At 41.8% G+C, this 20,213-nt stretch overlaps 1 protein-coding gene across 4 annotated transcripts in view; it reads left to right on the forward strand.

The window, feature by feature from the left end:
- cux1b (cut-like homeobox 1b) overlaps nucleotides 1-20,213 on the forward strand; it is a 91,439-nt gene that overhangs the window by 50,717 nt on the left and 20,509 nt on the right. For 2 of the 4 annotated variants that reach the window (XM_044120428.1, XM_044120429.1), the window contains exons 7-16: nucleotides 654-730; nucleotides 2,146-2,212; nucleotides 9,217-9,265; nucleotides 11,881-11,985; nucleotides 13,617-13,805; nucleotides 14,021-14,079; nucleotides 14,211-14,250; nucleotides 14,361-14,457; nucleotides 15,998-16,783; nucleotides 19,583-19,666. In XM_044120428.1, the coding sequence (XP_043976363.1) occupies nucleotides 654-730; nucleotides 2,146-2,212; nucleotides 9,217-9,265; nucleotides 11,881-11,985; nucleotides 13,617-13,805; nucleotides 14,021-14,079; nucleotides 14,211-14,250; nucleotides 14,361-14,457; nucleotides 15,998-16,783; nucleotides 19,583-19,666 (1,553 nt within the window). The remainder of the gene's footprint in view (nucleotides 1-653; nucleotides 731-2,145; nucleotides 2,213-9,216; nucleotides 9,266-11,880; nucleotides 11,986-13,616; nucleotides 13,806-14,020; nucleotides 14,080-14,210; nucleotides 14,251-14,360; nucleotides 14,458-15,997; nucleotides 16,784-19,582; nucleotides 19,667-20,213) is intronic. The other 2 variants (XM_044120430.1, XM_044120431.1) reach the window with 2 other exon arrangements.

The raw sequence follows: 20,213 nt of genomic DNA on the forward strand, positions 1-20,213 counted from the left end.
AGATCAATTGTCCGACTGCGTTTCCTGTACGTCAGAGTTTTATAGGCCCCTTCCTGTCTGCAGAGAGCCGACTTCCTGTGTCTGAGAGGGCTGGTAAATGGATGGCACCTCCTGATGCATTTCTTGCCGCGAAGGAGCGAGTGGAGGAGAGAGACGGGAGATGAAAGGCTGAAGTAGAGGGCAGAAAAATAGAGATGACAGGAGAGACAGATTGGCGGAGAGGAGGGGGGCGCATCAAAGGGTGTCATAAAGGCCGTATTTGTGCTGGATTATTGATGTTTTTACACACAGCGGCAATTTCTCAGCAGAGCCCCACTTTTTATGTGCCAAGAATGAATCTATTTTATCCCTGTGGTTTCTGCCCACCCTCACCCACCTCCCTCCCCCCACCTTCTGAGTCAGCCATTGCGGCCCCCCACTCCACCCCCTGGGTGCAGCGTGCCCCAGTGGCCAGACATTCCTGCCTAATAGGGCTGCTTAATGAGGAGTGGGTTGTGTTGTGGAGGGTTTTTAGTGGGGAAAAACTCTTCAGAAATGGTGGGAAAATGGAGGAATGGTTGCATTTTCCACCAAGTGTGAACCCGAGAATGACTGACTCACTATCTCTTAACTGCGACTTTGTGCTTCCTGCTTTGTTTTTCGCACCTCTTTAGGAAACTCCAGGAGAGTCAGGACTCCATGTCTTCAAGGTTGAAAGAGGCTGAACACAAGGCGCAGTCCCTGCAGACAGGTACCGGGCTCACCTCTCTGGGCTTCCACTGACTTCATTTTGAGCCCCTTTCTGACAATAAGCAAAGCTCACTCTTCACTCTGTAAACCGACCCAATGCCACAAGAAAAACATGTTGTCACCATGGCCTGGTTGCACTCAAATATAATACATTCGCTGACCGGAAAATTATCTTTGAGTTTCACATTTGTAGTGGTCAGGTCCAATCCAAGCTGAAAATTGACGAATTCTGATTGGCTGATTCTCTGTTCATTTCATTTAATCTGGACTGTGTGTGTGTTCAGAAGGTTGAAGGTTATGTTAGAAAAGGCAAATACCTCACATAAATTAGCACATAAATGTCTGACATCGGAATGTAAACAATTAATTGACTTATGACTAATTGTCAACTAATGGTTTATTAAATTAAAATGAGTTCCAATGACTATTTAATAACATCCCCGTAGACCTGATTGTAGCGATGTAGGTTGTCCGCCATCCAGCAGAGGGCACCGCCGGTCATCCTTAAGCAAAGCCAGTCAGAAATAAAGATGGCGGAGCCACCTCTGAACGGGAACGAGAAACAGTCCCATAAAACTCCGGTGTGGGACAGAAAATGCATTTTATGCGATTCTGTTTTGAAATCTAAACGCTCCAGAAGTCATAACTGTAATAGCGCTCATTTAGTTGAGCTACATGACAGTGCTGCGTCCACTTCTCATTCAAAAATTACTGATGCGCTAAAAGTGGGCAACATTACAGCAGGAAAAAAAGATTACTGGATGATTAAAGACATGATGACGGTTGATTTCATCATGTTGAGGGCAGTTGTGAGTTTATGCACTTCATAGAGCGAAGCTTTAACATTCTTCCAAGAGCTACCACGGACAGTAGGGAGCTACTTGTATGAATATCTCTCTGATTCACGTATTTTTTCTTTACATCTTTCATTTACAGGTACCTCAGAGGTACCTGTTTTGTTACATTTTATAAATAGGTCTAAGTTAATCTGGAAAAAAAACAACAACAAAAAAAAACAACACACTTTTCCCATTTTAGTATTTAATACAGCTGACACAACATAATAGTAAAATATATATTTTTTAAGTTCAACATATTATAAAAATGTAGCCCTTCATATTGTAGAAAAACGGTTGGCCCTCTTTATACAAGAGAAAACTCAAGCTTTTAAGAAAGTGGACGCTTATTAAGCATTAGTTGATGGTTAAGATCAATCAACTTTAGATTAACTGATAACTTGCTTCCCTAATCTGATAGAAATATCACCTAAATGAATTAAAGGTTGTGTCAATCTCTTGTTTTTGGATGAGAAGCTAAACTGATATAATTTCATGCTCTTGTTTTAAGATGAAATGCAGTTGGAGAAAAACAAAACACAACTAATTTATTTATTTATTGTTTCCCCTTTTTTTTCAGCACTTGAAACAACTCAGGCCGAGCTCTTTGATTTGAAGACAAAGTATGACGAGGAATCCACGGCAAAGTACGTGTCCCTCTGAGCTGCATGTGTGTTCACAGGGTGACTTTTCCCCTCTGGCGCCCTCCATATTCTGCTCTTGACATAATCATCCTGCTATAGTGAATCTCCCTCCCTGGAAACTCCTCCTGCTCTCTCCCCTAACAGCTGGAATGTCTCCCACAACGCTCAGCAGCCTCCAAATCCCAGCATTACCCACTCACAGTAAATACTGAGAGGGATTGTAATGCGTTTTGCAGATTCGGCAGAGCATCAAAATAGATTTATGTTTTTGACGTGGAGTTTAGAGTGCTCTGTCTCAGTCGGAGAGACGGAGGGGCAGCACACTTTGAGGCCTCGGACTTGAAGCCACAGGAGTATACTTTTTTTTTTTTACAGGACCTGAAAGACAAGATGGCTTCGGGTCCTCAAGCTGTGTGCATCTATCATTATTGATCTGGTTGTGTTGGGCATGATGAAAACGGCTTTTCCATGTCTGCAATCCACACCGAGAGACTCCTCACTGTCTAAGGTTTAGCAATGGGAACTGAATCCACTTCAGTGTCAAAACTCCTTTCAGAGAGCTGAAGAATCATATTAGTGGGAGTAGGGCTGAAATGATTCATCCGATTAATCGGGATGAATCGATTATTGAAATAATAGTCAACTAATTTTGTAACCGGCTAATCATTAACTGGAGCATACACACTCAGACATGCCATTTGATGAAAGAGCAACAAACTCAGAGCAGTGTTTAAGCCAAAACTATGCAAAGAATGTATACTTTTGGCATTTACAGTGGAAAAAACCCTCCTTTTCCCGTAAATGTGTTCTTTCCATTACTGAAGTAATGGCAGTTTTAGCTACACCTGGTTAATATTCTGTTAAAATTTCCTTTTAAGCACCTCTTACTGTCCAGTTATCAATTATTTAATCCCAAAAATAACTTAAACTCTTGATAAATCAAGCAGAAATGGCTGAGATATTCACGTCGATGTATTGTTTTAACTTCAGATCCATCATTCGTTCACTAAAGTAATGCTGTGTAATGCTGTTATTGCATTTTAGGGAATAAAATATTTTATTTTCTTACTTGGAAAAGGAATTCAGTTGTGTATTTAATGTATTTCCAATATTGTATAAAAAAAGGCTTGGGTGGTTAAATGACAAATCTGCAAAATGTGCCAATTTTCTTTATCCAATTAATTATCGTTTGAACAATCGACAGAACAGTCAATCACTAAAATAATTGTTAGTTGCGGCGCTAAGTGGGAACATGTTTCAGAGAAAACCTGAAAAGTGCGGGAACCATTTGTATCCACTGCAGTTAATAATTTCTAAAAGTATCCTGACAGGCTGGGGGGGGTGGAAGTTGTGGAGAAGTTCAAAGCAAGGTTGGATTATAAAATTTATCACCATGGTAAAAACGCCATTCCTATGGGGAAACATAGCGGTGGCAGCATCATAGTCAGATTTCTTTAGGGTGTTGAAGCCAGAGGAGCTGAAAGACGGGTTTGGCTACTAGAGATGTGTGCCGCCATCGTTATTGATCTCCTAGTGGTGGGCAGGATGAGAACAGAAGCTTTTCCATGTCTGCACTCCACGCTGCAAAGTGCCACTTTATGACATTCACACTCCGCCGTCTCTCAGGGTTAGCGGTGGGAACCAGAACCACTCGAGCGTCCGGACTCCTTCCACAAAAGCTGAAAAATAATATTTATGGGACGGCGGGTGGGGGACGTTTATCGTTTTATTGATCATCTGTGCGCCGTAAGAGGAAGTGCCACTTTTCTGGAGCTCCCTTGCTAAATACGAGATGTTTAATAAAAGCTTGAAGGGCGTCCCGCGTGCATGCATAAAGTACAACCTGGAATCAGCCCCGCTTTCAAAAAGCCGCCCTGTCCAGTGGCGTTCACGCCGCCCCAGACTCTCCGTGTCTCTCCATTACCAGCGTTGTTAAATTGATTGGCTGTTAAAAACAGATCGATCCCTCCTCTGTCTTCCTCAGAATATTTTTTTTTTTGCCCTCCCTTTTTCTTCCACCCACACTTTGTCTTTTATCTCTCAGCCTTGTGTGTTTGTGTTAGCGGAAAGGCCATATGAAGATATTGCGTGCAGCGTGTAGGCGCTAATCAATAGTTATTGTTTATCAAGGAGACGCCTAGTTTTTCTACTTCTGACTGTCTTGGACTTCTTTCTCTACTTTCTTAGAACTTCACTTCTTCTTCTTCTCCTCCTCCTCCTCCCTGTCTTCTGTTTCTTCCTTTCATTTGAGACAAGAACCCTGTTAAAAGGGATGCCTATAGTCAGCCCCATTTGCTTACAGAAGCTAATAAGCACATGCCCGCCCACATCCACACATGCACTCACATTAAAGTATACACACACTTGCTCGCTCCCTCGCTCACTCACTCATTCGTGAGCCTGAGGCAGTCAGGGTCCTTGACTATGTGGCGTGCTGTGATCTGAAATTTTAATGCAACGCTTTAAAGCGCACACAAACCCCTCTCCGACCCTGCACCCACCCAGTCCTCGGAGTCCTTCCCCCCCGTTTACTGCTTGGCTGAGCAAATCACCAGTGTTTGGCTGAACAACTTTTAACCCTTTAACTGGGTCTACTTTCACACAAATGCCATTCATATTATGTGAAACATACACACGTCGATGCACGCGAACATGAATTCGCCGTGGAAACTTCGCAGCGAGGAGTTTACGGGACAAATCCACCCCCACTCCCCCCTCCTGCAGCCCCCTCGCCGCTCGCTGCGTTTAGGTAATCTCCCTTTTAAAATACACCCTCACACACACCGATAACAATCTGGATGACGTGGCGATGCCCACGGTGCGTTTGTGTGGGTGGGTGTGTGTGGGTGGGTGTGTGTTTGCAAGAGAATCAGCAGGAGGCAGACCCTGTGGATGTAACGTTGCGCCCCCCCTTCCCCTCTTTGCGAGAGTCTGGCCAGCCGCCTTTTAATCGTTTAGTCCTTGTTAAAGATTAATGATTTATTGATTTCCAGCTCCGCAGGATGCTTTAGGAGGGCGTGTGTGTACAAATTTCTCTAAATGCTTCTCTGTTTCTACCACTCTAGTTATTCTTCTATTCCCAATAATTAGGCAACGTACATATATCTTTTTAAATTAACATGGCCAGTACAGCTGGACGATAAATCGATTTCATCAATTAATCACTTTTTTGGGGGATTTTTGAAGATGACATTGTTGAAAAATCAGGTTTTTTTGGGATTTTTTTTCTCGCTGTTGCAATCCTTGAGTGGCCACAACTCAGAGTGACGTCAGCAGGCCCAGGGCGGCCATCTTGTTTTGAAAAGTGTGCTTTTCAGCTTCTACTTATTTGGACTTTGAAATCAGGTCAACTCTGTCATGGAATATCAGACTAAGATTTTTTGTTTTTGCAAAAATACAGTCGTCGTAACACAAGAATAAGGTCGTACGACAAAGTCGAAATAATGCGAGAATAACGTCATAATATTAGAAGAATAAATAATTTTTAATGAGAACTTCAACACAAGTTAAATGTACAAATTTTTTACTCAATAAAATAACTTTGTTCTCATAATTGTAAGACATTGTTCTGGTAAATTTTGTCTTTATTCTGCTAATATTGTAACTATATTCTCGTAATTAAAAAAAAAAATTCTTGTAGCCTGGCATTCTGTTGTACAACTCACTTAAAGAATGATGGAAGTTAAATCCACTTTTTGAAAATGTTTTCTGTCATTTATAATTTCGTTTTTGGAAAAGAAAGCAAGAGGGACAAAATCGATTTGAAATCGGATCTGGTGTGAAAAAAAAAAAAAAAAAAAAATCGGAGAGTTCATTTCCAAGCCGCATCACCCAGACCTGGTGTCCATTACAAGCACCCACAAACATAAAATGGCGCGAGGATATACTCAAAACACACACATACTCTCTCTCTCTCTCTCACGTCTCGTTTCGTTTTAAGCCTCCCTGAAATCCCTACGGTAACATGCTGTGAAAATGCAATGTGGAGAAAGCCAAGGAAAGAAAAGAAATGGAGTGATGAAAGCTGGGGGGCAAAAAGGAAAAAAAAAAAAAAGCAAAGCCAGGGGGTGCTTGAGGCCTCGGCGAGGAAGTCGGGATAAGAGTGTGATAGAGAAGGGGAAATGAAAATCTAATTCAAGGGAATATCCTGCTGGCACAGAGGACAGAGGCCGAGGAAGAGAGGGCGATAGATGAGAGAGAGAAAACTGGAAGGGAACAGTTAAGAGGAGGAGAACATAGGCGGAGGGGAGAAAAAGGAGCAGTCGAGAGAAGAGCAGGACAGAGAAGATAAGAGATGAAACGGCCTGTCTGAGATGGAGGATGTGCAGTCAGGGCTCTGAGGCTCTGGGTCGCTTTCAGAAGTCCTACTAATGTCGCCGGCTGCACCCACTGGCTCTCCTGGCACAAAGCAAGCCTCTATACGGCCACCTCTCTGTTCCTGTTTGACATTTCTCTACAGTGCCACCCTGTGGTTGCCGCGTTAAGCTTTACATTTTGGCAGTGCGAATTGTAAACCGTCGCCCCTGCTTATTGTTCGGCAATGAGTTAGTCGGGCCTTCGGGTCCCGCCCCGCTCGGCGGCCGGGCCGACTGTTATCAGGACGCGCTGAAAATCCCCTTCCCTGTGATCTGGTTTGGCCCTCAGCCCTTATAATTCCCAAATACAGCCAAATCCAAAGGTTATTTAAGAAGACTTTGTGCTTTGATTAAGCGATCACATTTGGAGCAGGAGCGCCGCTGTATTTGGGTTGCATTACCACCCATAAACGCTCTCCATTACAAGCTTTTTGAGCTCGGTGGCTTCCTGACCTCGTGTGTGTTTGCGTGTGCATATATGTGTGTGTGGAACGTAGGCTGAGTCCCGCATGGCATAGCTTAGGACTGGATAAAAGCTGTTTGAGGTAGCGTTACCATTATGTTGCCTAAACACACACCAGATCCTTTCAACTATTAAGGAAAGAGTAAAAAAATAAAAATAAAAAAAATAAGAAAAAACAGCAGAGAGCGAAAAAGCTCTCCCACCCACATCTGATTCTTTTTGCTGCATCGCCCGTGGCACAATGTTGACCTAATATCAACTGTGTCTGTTTTGTTAAACACATTCAAATCAGCAGTACGCGAGCCTATGGGACACAGTGCTGTTTCGCATACTGTGACACACAAATACAAAAGCTGCGTGGGCTTATTGGGTTCGCTGTCAAAAGATTGCAGTCGGATCAAAAGGTCCTAATGGAGGCAGCGGTGCACATATGTGCTCACATCTTTGCTCTCGCCGTGTCTTAAGTAAGCGGGCCGGCGTGAGCGTGCTCTCTTTGTGCTCAACGCCATTTCTGGGGTCTTTCTTTCCGTTCCTTCTTCTGCAGCGCTTCGCAGAAACATTCATTCTCCCTGAAGTGCTTGTTTGGTCTTATTACAAGCAGATTTTATTTGTATTTTTCTGGGAATTGATGGGATAGGTTAACACGAAGTAGGAAGTGGAATGAAATATCTACACTGTTTGTAAGAAATTTGCCAATAAAAATCTAAAAGGTGTGTAGTGCTTTTGTGTTTAACCCCACCTTTACTTACCTGAATGAAGTTGGCTCCTCCACCTTCTTTGAATCGAACAAAATTGACGTCGGTTTGTGCTTCATTTGTGCCAGTCTTTTCCTTTGGAAGTCTTTATATTGGTTTACACAATTCAAAACAGAATATTACCAGAGACAGGTGATTAAACACACGCACACACACACAAAAAAACAAAACAGATTCTCCTCGTTATTGGGGCTCATTTCCAAAATCTGAAGCCATCAAATGGATAATTAAACACACAGTTGGAGGTATTGTAGAATGAGTTGGATCTATTTAGCCTCTGCAGCAAAACCGAGTCTCTATGAATTTTGATTTTCATTGACACTGATAAATCCTGACTTGAATTATTTTACAAAGAGTTTGAACATGTAAAGTTACCTAAACAGGTTATGATCGCATAAAATCTACCAAAAACATTCAAATTCAAAAATACCTTTATTGATCCCAAAAGAAAATTAAATGATGTAGTAACTTGTATTAATTCACGATTCTTCAAAGAGTTACTATAGAAGGTGATGGCTGTGGACAGGAAGGATCTCCTGTAGCAGTCTGTATTACAGCGGCTCTGAGGAAGCCTCTGACTGAAGACACTATTTTATGAGGAGGGTACTCGGGGTTGTCCATAATTTTCTTAATTTTATGTTAAATGTAAAATAACAAGAAAGCATAGACACAAATGCAGAATAAAATAAACTAAAAAATATGTACGCCTGTGAGCTTTAAGGTACAAAGAACTCAGATGTTCAGATTTTTATTTGTAGAAAAATTATAAAAAGAAGTTCCAGAAATATCCACAGGTGAGATTCTTCCATCCCTGAAAATGAACATAAATCATGTTTAGATGAGAAAATGAAAAGTTTAAACACATCAACTTTCATCTAACATTTTCATTTCCCCTGTTTGAAGGCAGATGATTGGCATTTACATCACCTTAATGGAAAACGTGAAAAATCTTTCAAGTGTCCATCTTTTGTCTTCTTCTTTTTTTTTTGCATGGATGTATTTTTGCCGCCTGACCTCTAGCAAGTGAGAGGTGAACCCTGGCCTCCATCCAGACCATTAGTCAGACACAATCACACAGCTTCATAGCAGATTAGTCTGCTGTATTAGGACTTAGAGCTCTATTAATGTAATCCCTCTGTTTTAGTGTGGCCTGGGGTTTAGGGGGCTTACATGTGCACACTCACACGCATAGGCACACATGTGCACTTAAATACATGTATGCAAGCATGCGAGCTGTTTGAGTAATGGAGTTTTACAATCAGTGGATTAAGGTGAAATTTAGACGGTAGCTAAATGGAGGCCGAGTTTCATGAGCAAAATGTTCTTTTATTTCCGGGAACCTGCAAAGTTTTCCCTCCTCCTCCCCTCGCCGTGAGCTCCGTTTGCTGTTTCATCGTGTTTTATCCGTTGATTAATCGGACATGTCTCTTTCAGGGCTGACGAGATTGAGATGGTGATGACGGACTTGGAAAGAGCCAATCAGGTAATTCACTCAGTGTCATGTTACTGTTTTATTTTAAAAAATTGCCCGTCACTCATAGAAGTTGGACTTTGGACATGAATTAGCAGAATCAATTGGCCAAAATTTCAATCAATTTCAATTCAACAGCAAATGGCCAAGGTGAAAAAACAAAATAATAAAAAATGAAAGTCTAGAATTTGCTTTCACTTTTTCCAATCTGGATATGTTTGGGTAAAAAAAGAATGAATATGGCAGGATATTTGTTTCCAGTCACTTTAACTTGTTCAGTCATTTTCCTATTAGAACGTTATAGCAGTCAGAGATAATCTACATCTGTAACGAAGTGGTCTTTTGAAACTTTTTCCAGTTTGGAGCAACTCCCAGCATGACTTCCATGAGCTTCATCAAAATTTGTTTGATAGGTGAAGGTATTCTAGGCTCCTAGTGTTGTTAGATAAGAAAAGCTGTGCATACAAGTAGGAGCTCAAGATCATGGGAACTATATGACAAAAAAATGAGCCTTGGATGTCGACATGTCCTGCTGAGAAAAGGAAACATTTTTCACAGCAAAACAAGCTCAGCGCCTCACTATCTTAAGATAACCAGCCGGTGAAACTTGTAACAAATAATCCAAAATTATGCTCAAAATTATTGAGACGATTTTAAAGAAATAATCACAGCAAAATGGGCTCGATCCTGTGTTCCTGAGTTAATAGAACTGTTCAGCTTGAAAGTGAAAGGAAAATTGTTAAAATTACACTTTAGGCATGGATTTGTACAATAGGTTTTTTTGCATTATTACCTAAGTTTTTACAATGGAGATGTAGGAAAATACAAAGTGCAAAAAACCCCCATTAACACATTTGTTTCCACGCTTTTTGTTTTGGTTCCGTTTCCATCAGATCTGCTGCTAATCTGCAGACGATTTTATCAAAAACATTCCATGCGCAACATTTAGGCTTTGAAATAATTGAACGCTCCGTGACGTGTTGGTTTGAATGAGCTTCAGGTGGCTGTATCTCAGGTGATGCGATGTGGTTTTGTTGTTCGCAGAACTCTGCTGCTGAACTCCAAACACACAGAAACGACGTCGACGTGTTCGTCTGTAATGCTCTAAGATGTTACGTGTGGAAAACTGTGAATTTTGAGATGGAGAAAGCGTGTCGGAAAAAAGAAAAAAAAAACAAAAAAAACAACAACTTTCAACCAAACGCCTGTCTGTGTAAATACGCCAACGCTGAGCTAAAAACGCAAACCGGGGGTAAAATAAGAATCTTTCTGACCGATTCATTCCTTCATTATGTGCAAACAGGGGCTGTTGCTGTTTTAACTCGACCCCACCCTTGTCGTCTTTGCTGCAGAAAATACTCACCTGAGCGCCGGCTGCCTATTAATCTGTGGCTGAAAATAGTCCCGAACAAGCAGCCTGTTTGTTCTACTTTGAGCAGTGCTAATGTCCAGCTGGTTTTAAGGAATTATTAAGCTCTTTCTAAAAACGCACCGTGTACTTTTGACTATTTCAAACCCAAGAGAAAAAATTGCGCTACTTGTTTTTCTTTCTTTTTGCCTGGAAAAATAGGCATTGTTACTCATAATCGCTTGCCAGTTCAAAAGCTATGAAAACTATCCCCTGTATTAAAAACATGAATCTTTAAATAGAGCGAACACCTACTGAGTTCATCCAGCTGGAGCGAAGCTCCCAGCATTCCCTCTGCCCCGGCGTTGTTAAAAATCCCTTTGCTATCTGTTAATGTCATTGTTGTTAACTTTCATTGTTAGGCCAAGAGTATGATTTTGGTTAAAGGGCCAGCATAGGCATGCAATGTTAATATTAGCCCAAAGGTTAACACTCCGACTATAATGCCACTCATACACACACACTCATACACACACACACGCACTCTCGCGCTGTTCACACTTTTGATTTGAGGTTTACTGAGGGTGACAGCGTGGCCCGCAGCTCAGTCAGACTTTTTAGAAGCTTTTACGAGAAGAAAATGGAAAACAGGACTTTTTTTAAAATTTATTATTTCTTTCCTTTTCTTTTTTTGTTCCTTTTTTTTTTTTTTTTGTCTGGCCTGGCACTTTAACTCCCACCCAGTCAATAACAGCTCTCAAGATGGTTGCAATTAGGAACGCTGTGAAATCGGCTCCTTGTAACTCCTAATGATGGCAAGTCGGGCCAGTGTAGCAGATGATTCCAGACTAGAGCATGGCCGAGTGGTTGTAAATGTATAGCCATGCTTATTATTTCTGTTCTTCAGGGAAATATATTATGATTTATTAAGAAAATCAATTTATTTATTTATTTGTTTTACAATTTGAATATTCCCCCCCGTCGTGTTATTGAGCATTTTGTTTAGGCTGTAAAGGGGGCCCATTTCCTTTCGTATACAAACGCTGCACAGCATGATGGCGGATTGTGTAATGGAAAACCTTCACGCCTTCGCTTTATTACCTTTGGCTCCACGCTCGCGCGCGCATTAGGCGATTCGCTTTTCAGCGCGGCGAAGTGAACGTCCTTAGATTTTTTTGATCAATAACTGTAAAGAAACAGTTGGTGCCGATCAAATTAAATTGGGTTCCCAGCCCTAATAACCATCTCATCTCCAGTTTACGTTTCTGTGTGTTTCCAGCGAGCGGAGGCGGCAGAGAGAGAGGCGGCGGCGCTCCGAGAGCAGCTGTCACCGTCTAACCAATCCCAGCAGCTCAGCAGTCCCACCAAGGCCGACCCTGACTCGGTAACCCACTTTCGTTGCCTCGCTGATTGGTTGGTGGAAAGCTGCTGATTGGAGAAAACTCCCTTTTTGTAACCTAGAAGTGTTTGGTTGTTTATGTTTTATGCAGCTGTACTCACTGAATTGAGCAGGTATTCTGTGGGAACATCAGTGACGGAGTTCAGAGCCAAAGGGGTTTTTTTTTTTTTTTTTTTAAGAAGAAGAATATAAAGCTGCAGATTTTGATTTTAATATTTTTGTCCAAATCTGGATGAAGACTGAATAATATAATTGAGTAGGGAGAAATGATTCAAGTTTCCTGTTCTGTTTTCCCAAATTATTCTGGGGAAAAGAATGAGTTAATTTTCTGACACATTATGCAGAATAGATCAGGCTGGGGTGTCCAAAGTGGGGGCCCAGGGGCCACTTGTGCCCCTTGGATGTTTTTGTGGCCCTTAATTGCTTTTTTTATTTTGATAATTAGGCAAAGGATTTCTACAAATAAGCTTCAAACCTCATTACTTCAAAATAGTTGAGATAAGAAAACTAGTTGAAAATACTTGTTTCCTCAACAGAATAATACTATGACAACACAGCCAAAATAAGCCAAAATAAGTTAAAATTTGGTAATAAGGAAAATGCAAATCTGAAGATTCCATTTTGTTGAGATAATAAGAAAACTGTATTATATTATAATGAAGCAATTAAACTGTACACGGAGGAAAACGAGCGTTTTTCTCAACGACTACACAGAAGTGAAATTGCTCTCATGACAAAACGATTCTGATTTCATTATCTTGAGATAAGTCGGTAAGACTAATGGCAGCAAACTGAAGCCCACTTTATCTCAAGATAGTTAGACAACAAAATCTGGCATTGACAACAAAAAGAGCTGCAGATGTCCTAATCATGTGATATGTTTAAATTATCATACATTTAAATCACATTTTAAAGTACAAATATTACTGTTATCACAACAAAAATGAGCCATGGATTATGTTATCTTCCGTTTTTCCATTTATTAAAAGTGCTATCACTGGGGGAAAAAAAAGAAAAAAAAAAGCAGTAGATTTCATCCTGGGATGGTGAAATAATGGTTTTGTTTTGATAACACAGCAATCTGGACTGATTATCTCAGGTGACATGAGGAAAAAAATCACTGCCATATAGTGCGAAGCTGTAATTAGCAAATGATGCCAAAATACTAAAGAGAGCAGCTTGTTTCTACACACTGATCAAAATCTAAATCTATTCATTACATTTGTTGTGTTTTTATCATTACTGCATGGTTTTATTTGACTAATAATTAACCCTAAAACGCTATTAAAGATGGAAGTTAATCCAATTTATGTTAGATGTTTGCATAAACTAAAATATTTAAACATTTGAAGGCATTTTTTTATGATTTTGTGTCCAGAAGAGTCAGGACTAGGAACTGTGAGGTTTTTTTTTTTTTTTTTTTTTAGCTTGAATCAGTGGTAAATGAAACTTTACGACATACGCCGTCATGGATTGTTTTGGCTTATTACCATTGGCAAACGAGTTTATTCGCAAGGAAGTTTCTTTATAGTCTCTAAACAAAGATTTGTTCTAGTAATGAAAGTTTTTTTTTTTTTGTTTGTTTGTTTTTTTTCCCCCCTCTTTCTTGCTCGCAGGATCAGGCATCAGAGGTGGCGTCGCACTCGAACTTGGAGGCGGAGCTCAGGGCCAAAGAAAGGGAGACCGCCCAGCTGGTGGAGGATGTCCAGAGACTGCAGGCCAGCCTGACCAAACTCCGTGAGACCACCAGCTCCCAGATCTCCCAGCTGGAGCAGCAGCTTTGCAGCAAGACTGCAGTTCTCAAGGTATACAAACAAAACATCCAACTTCCTCACTTTCCTCTCTCTTTTTTTGTTTTTTTCTTTTTGTTTCCTCCCATGTGATTTCTACTCTTCAGCCATAAATCGTTTTTAGGACTCTGTAACTTCTTCCCGTTTTCCCCGTTTTCCACTCCGTGTTGTAATAAACGTGTTCATCTCGACTAAAGATGTTCACTTTTCATCTCGTTGTGATCCATCAGGAACTGGAGGAGAAACTGGAAAGGCAAGCCGACTATGAGGAGGTCAAGAAGGAACTGAGGTTGGGGTTAAAATGATAAACACTTTTGCCTACAGTTATTATGTGAAAACCAGAGGAACATCCTCCTTTCAACCAAGTGAAATGAGGGTGCGTTTTTAGTGAGCTGAAAGTTTCTTCCTTTATCCCCTCAGCATCCTTAAGACGATGGAGTTTGGAACCAACTCAGTGCAGGTAAAACCACTAAATTCACGTCTAACGGGTGGGAATGGGAAGTTCTGAAGACATAAACAAAAATCAACAAACGCTCATCACCTTTTCGTTCCACTTGTCCTCCTCGTCAGGACTCGTCCAAACCTCTGGAGGTGCTGCTGCTGGAGAAGAACCGAGCTCTTCAGTCGGAGAGCGCCGCTATGCGCATCGCCAACACGGAGCTGAGCGGTAAGTTCGAGTCGATGCCGGTGTCAGGTGTGGGAGGCCTGGAGAAGTCCACAAAGACTTCAATGGCTGAAAGTTTAGCTTCGTATGAGGCTGAACAGGAATGGAGGGCGAGGCAGAGATGTGCAGGCATGAACAGTGGCATCAAAACGTTTTTGTTTTTTTTTCTATACATGTTTCTAGAGTAAACCGTTTAGAGGAAGGATCAGAGGAATGAAAACTCGCCAGAAGTTATAAAGTGAATCAGTTTAAGGTGTTATATTTTTGTTCTAAATATGACCTGAGCATCTCAAAGTACAAAACCAGATGAAAGACATCAAGGTTGCATCAGAAAATGAGAAAAACCAATCCGTTTCGGGTGGAATTATTCCATGTTTTGCCATTAGTCGTTCGCTGAAACAGAACTTCTGTCCGGGGCTCTAAGACTTTTGATGCCACTTCATGTTGGTTGGCAGGTTCCTTTTCTCTGAGAATACTTAAATATTTCATTTTCGATTGAATTATTTAAACATTTCCACCGCCATACACAGATTTATCGTTTTGAAACGGGGGGTGGGGGGGTGACTGTTGTGTGACTGTGAAACCTCTGTCATGGTACAAAGATGTTGCTTTTGCCTCTCGTTTTGCAGAAAAGCATGTGTTGTCTTCTTATAAATGCACCAGCAGGCGGTTCAACCTGAAAGGTAAAAAAAAAGAAAACATATCCTAGCATTGTACAGCAACAACAACAACAACAAAAAAAAAAAAAGAGGACACCATCCTCTGTTCTTTACATCAGGACTCGGCTGCCCTCTCCAAACTGTGTTTATGGGTTTGAAATGTCATTGCTTTAGGCTTGAATAGTTGAATAGCTTAGAATTGATTAACATTCACAGTGAGAGGAGCTTACTGTCTTATTCGATCATGTTAAAGTCTCAATGGTTGCGCATTAAAATAATTCTCCCAAGCGCTCAACGGGATGAATTCTAGTCGCTAAGGCTGGAGAAACATAGTTTATGTCTGCATGTTCTGGTTATTGTAAAAAAAAAAAAAAAAAAAATTGCTGTTTTTTTTTTCTTTCTTTCATTTGACAAAAGTTTGAGATCTTTTTTTGTAGCAGAAGTGCTTTTTTGTTTTTTTAAATGAACTTAAAGACTGTGACGCAGCACCTGCAGTGGACTGAGAAGACCGTTGAAGTGGACTCGCCCGGTCTTATTGACTCCATCAGGAAACCTTTTGTTTTGTTTCTTTGTAAACTCTGTTCAGCTACCTCTAGAGACCGAGCCGGTGGCCAGGCTAATCTGCCCGCGTGGCACGGTGACAACTGTTTTGTTTTTGTCCTGTTTCCTTCCAGGCTGTGGCTTACAAGAAAGGTTGAAATCACAAATGCATGGGCACTTTGTCTAGGGGGGGATTGGCAAAAAAGGAAAGTTCACTAATTAAAAAAAAAAAAAAAAACTTCACAAAAATAACTTTTTTTTTTTTTTTTTTGCTCTCTCTTGTTTTGGAACCCCCTTTTTTGTTGACTCCCCCATAATGCATTGTGCTTTGACCTTTCTTGTAGGGTCAGCCGGGCGGAAAGGGACGGAAGAGTCCGCAGCGAAGGAGGACGCCGTCAACAGCGACCCCTCTCTCCCTTCATCCTCCTCCTCTTCCTCTCAGCACCCCTTGTCTCGCGCTCACGTAGACCCCCTGAACGCCACCGCCGTCAGCAGCGAAGCCCCGCCCTTCACCCCGACGGGCATCGGACAGGAGCTGTACTCCCCTGTTTTCCCCCTGGTCAGCAGCAAGATGGCGCTGAACTCTCTGATTCAGCGGCAGCTCCTCCAAACGTTCTACTCCAAAGCTCTGCAGGACTCGTCGGGGATCCACAGCGGCGCGCTGCTGTTCACGCCCTTCACCCCGGCGCTCAGCTCCCTCCCTACCTCCACCCCCGGCTCGGCCTCGGCCGCCGTCCCGCTGGCGGCCAGCAGTCCCCAGCCGCCCCCTGCCAGCCCCGACATGGCTCCCGTCAACGGGAGCGGCACGGCGGGCGGCGCCCCGTCGCCATCGCCCAGCCACTCGGACGCCGCCACCGCCGGAGGCGGCGTCCTGGACGGGGAGGACATGGACACGGCGGAGATCGCCCGGCAGGTGAAGGAGCAGCTGATCAAGCACAACATTGGCCAGCGAGTGTTCGGCCACTACGTGCTGGGACTCTCTCAGGGCTCGGTCAGCGAGATCCTGGCCCGACCCAAGCCTTGGAACAAGCTGACCATCCGGGGGAAGGAGCCCTTCCACAAGATGAGGCAGTTCCTGGCCGACGAGCAGAACATCCTGGCGCTGCGGAGCATCCAGGGGCGACAGAGAGGTTAGTGTGTGTCTTTAATACAGGGGTGTCAAACTCATTTTAATTTTGGCGTTATATCTAGATTATGAATGTTCTCAAAGGGCCATTTATGCCAGAAAGCATTGATAGAATCCATTAACAAACTGTTAAAATACTAATAACAGTCTGTCTGCATACGATGAGTACTTCTTAAAGGGACAGCATAATGGAAAATTGACATTTTTGAGCTTTACATCATGTTACAACGTTATTCCCTCATCAATAACATACTTGGCGTGTTGCTTTAATCTCCCTTGGCAACAACTCAGATGTGCAAAATGCTTGACAGGACCAAGCACCTCCTCTTTAAGGCGGAGTTTCAGAAAGAGCAGGAAAGAGTTTTTAAAGAGACAGAGGCCAAATTTCAAGGCTTTAATTTACAAAGTCAAATTTTTTTTAAGTCATCTTTGATATACAGTGTTTTTGGAACGACTAGAAGTAACCAAGTGATTGTGTTGTAAAATGGCACAATGTGCCTGGAAAATACATAACTGCCTCTTTAAAATTAAATGTTGAACATATTTTCACACTGATCAGTCCCTCCAGGATTTTGCTTTGTTTTTGCAATCAAATGTAAATATAAATGTAAATATACATAATGCAAGACATTATGCGATATTTGTGCATACTTATGATGGTTAACAGTACTTTTTGTTACTTGCCACATCGATCGTACTCTTAACTTACATCATTCAGACTGAGGTAGCAGTGTTGTAGTAGTAGCAGTAGCAGTAGCAAGAAATACTGCCAGGTGAGAATTAGCATCGCTTAAACCCGAAGTCTGATCATTTTTGCTAAAAATTTCCAAAAAAACAAGTCGCTGCGCTTTTTCGCACTAAGTGAATTGATGCGAGGAAGTGCAGGGATTTGTTGATTTCTGCATGAATTTCCACGATTGTGGAATCGTGATAAAACTGGAGGGACAGACTGATGTAATTTGCCAGTCTGGAGATAAAAACTGCCTTGATTTAATTGATAAAATATTTAAGCTCACAACTGTCATCTTGAAGGTTTTAACCACCCGACCCACATAAAAAACAAAACTTTGGTGGGCCAGATTTGGTCCACTGGCCTTGAGTTTGACACATGTGCTTTAATGGATCTCTTTGTGTGTGTGTGTGTGTGTGTGTGTGTGTGTGTGCGTGTGTGTGCGTGTGCGTGTGTGCAGAGCTATTGATTAGCTTGTCGATACAGACTTATCTTTTTTTTTTTCCATTTTTCTTTCTGCCTCCCGCCTCCTGTGCCGTCCCACACCTGTGTGTACTGAATGAGTTCTTAGTCACACACCGATCCCAAGAGCCTCTCCTCGCTATTGTGATCAATACAGAAACCTTTCACACATCAATGGTATTGATCGGTAGGGAACCAGGAGGAAGGCAGGGATGTACTGTTAACTGCGGGGTAGATTCGATTAGCCCAGGCCCGCTTTTCTTAACGCATCAGGACATTTCTGATTGAAGGTGGAACAAAAGTATTATAAAATGAACCTGCACTTTGTCTGCCTTTTTGCGTCAGCCATGCTACTGTTTCTGCTGTGGCTTTTATCGGGCAGAAGTTTAACTACTGCTCCGGCCACAGGTGCTAAACATCAGCGCATTCACAGGGGCATCTCCATAAATACAAAGATCATATTGAAAAGTTGTTTGTTTTTGTTTTTTTGCTTTTTTGTAGCCTTTAGTTCAAAGAGTGAAAGGGATTTAATTGGAGTGTTTGTTTTTGTTCATTTAGGTGATTTTGGCTCGCAGCCATCAAGAAGCTACATTGAAAATTGAAAAATTACCCTATTGGTTAAACTTCTCATGAAAGAGAAGCAACACCAGCAGATGATATGGCTCCCCAAATGTCAATGTCAATTTCTTTATAAAGCAGTGCAGAGTCGTCTTGTGCAGAGACGACTGTAAAGTCAGCAGTCTGGGTTTAATAACCATCTGGTCAAGTCAGATTTTCTGCTCTAACTTTTCTCGGGGAAACAAAACATTGCGATATTGTTGAAACTGATTGTCAACATTTTCTTTCGATCATCATGACCCCTCCCTTTCTCCTTCAGCTTTAGGATCTTGGTTATAAGTTAGCCTGTCACAATAAGAAATTAATTAATTGCATAATAAATTAAAATGAGATCTGGATTATTTTCTTGGAGAGCAGTTTTGTTTACAGACATTATAATCCATTCCATTTATGATTTTGTTTGTGTGCGTTTGTTATTTCTGATTTTATTTATCGTTTTTGGAACTTGAGCTGCTCCTTGTGCATCAAAAACGTCTTCCAGTTCCAGTGTGTTGATCTTCCAGAGGGTGAACTTATATTATTATCCCATTTTCATTATATTACTTGAAAATGGTTTCACTGGGACAATTTATCATCCAGCTCAATGTGTTATTGTGACAGGCCTGGTTGTAAGATCTACATCAGCTGGGAATAGTGAAAGTCCTTCAAAATGGTTGAATACTTACTGGGAAATCTCAATTTTAGTCCAGTGACGCTACCTAAAGTAGCAAACAATTGAGAAACCGGGCCTTTGGTTTTCATTCACTGTAAGCCATAATCATCAAAATGATTGAAATGTAACAAATGAAATTCTAAAAGAACTTTTTAATGATATTCTTATTCATAAAGATGCACCTTTTTCATGTAATGTCCATCGGGCGCAGCAACGTGCAGGACGCTGTGTGGCACCATGTAGTCTAACTGTAGAAAAAAAAAAAAAAGGGCAAGAAAAAAAAAGACACAAAGCAACACCAAAGTGCTGTAACTTAGTGTGTGGTGTATTGTTTTTAACAGAGGGCTCAGGCCAGCCCCAGCTTAGCCGAGTGTTTCAGGACGCTCCGAAGCGGAGAACCCACTCCGATACACCTTCACACACAGGTCTGTCCCGTCCACAAGCAGAGATTCTGGCACGTTTGTGTCTGTGTGGCATGTTTGTGTTGGGGTAAACCGTATCCATGGTGTGTGTGTGTGTGTGTGTGTGTGCGTGCGTGCATATGAGTGTGTGTGCGTGCGTGCATATGAGTGTGTGACGCCGTTTATTAATTGCTGGCAGGCATACAGATGTAAATGTGCCTTGAAGTTTACAGCACAGTTCCAGTGACTTGCGTCAAAGGAAAAACCCAGCATGTGTATTTAGGCTTTTTATTGGTAGTTGTTGTTCTGTGGGGAGTGTTTTTATTCGCAGAAGCGTGCATGTGTGCACTCCACACAGAGAGACATAGGGGCGCTCTCCAGTGCTGTCGCTGTGCAGTTCAGTGGTGGGAATGTTGGTCTTTGTGTTGTGAAATGCAGGCGCCTATCAATGAAATCAGAACGTCATCAAAAAGATAGCTTATTTCAGTAATTTCATTCAAAAAATGAAGCTCTCCTATAGATTCAACATTCGGGGTGGGCATTTATCATATCGTTTATCAATTATCGTGAA

The sequence above is a fragment of the Gambusia affinis genome, linkage group LG06 (assembly GCF_019740435.1).
Source record: "Gambusia affinis linkage group LG06, SWU_Gaff_1.0, whole genome shotgun sequence".
NCBI lineage: Eukaryota > Metazoa > Chordata > Actinopteri > Cyprinodontiformes > Poeciliidae > Gambusia > Gambusia affinis.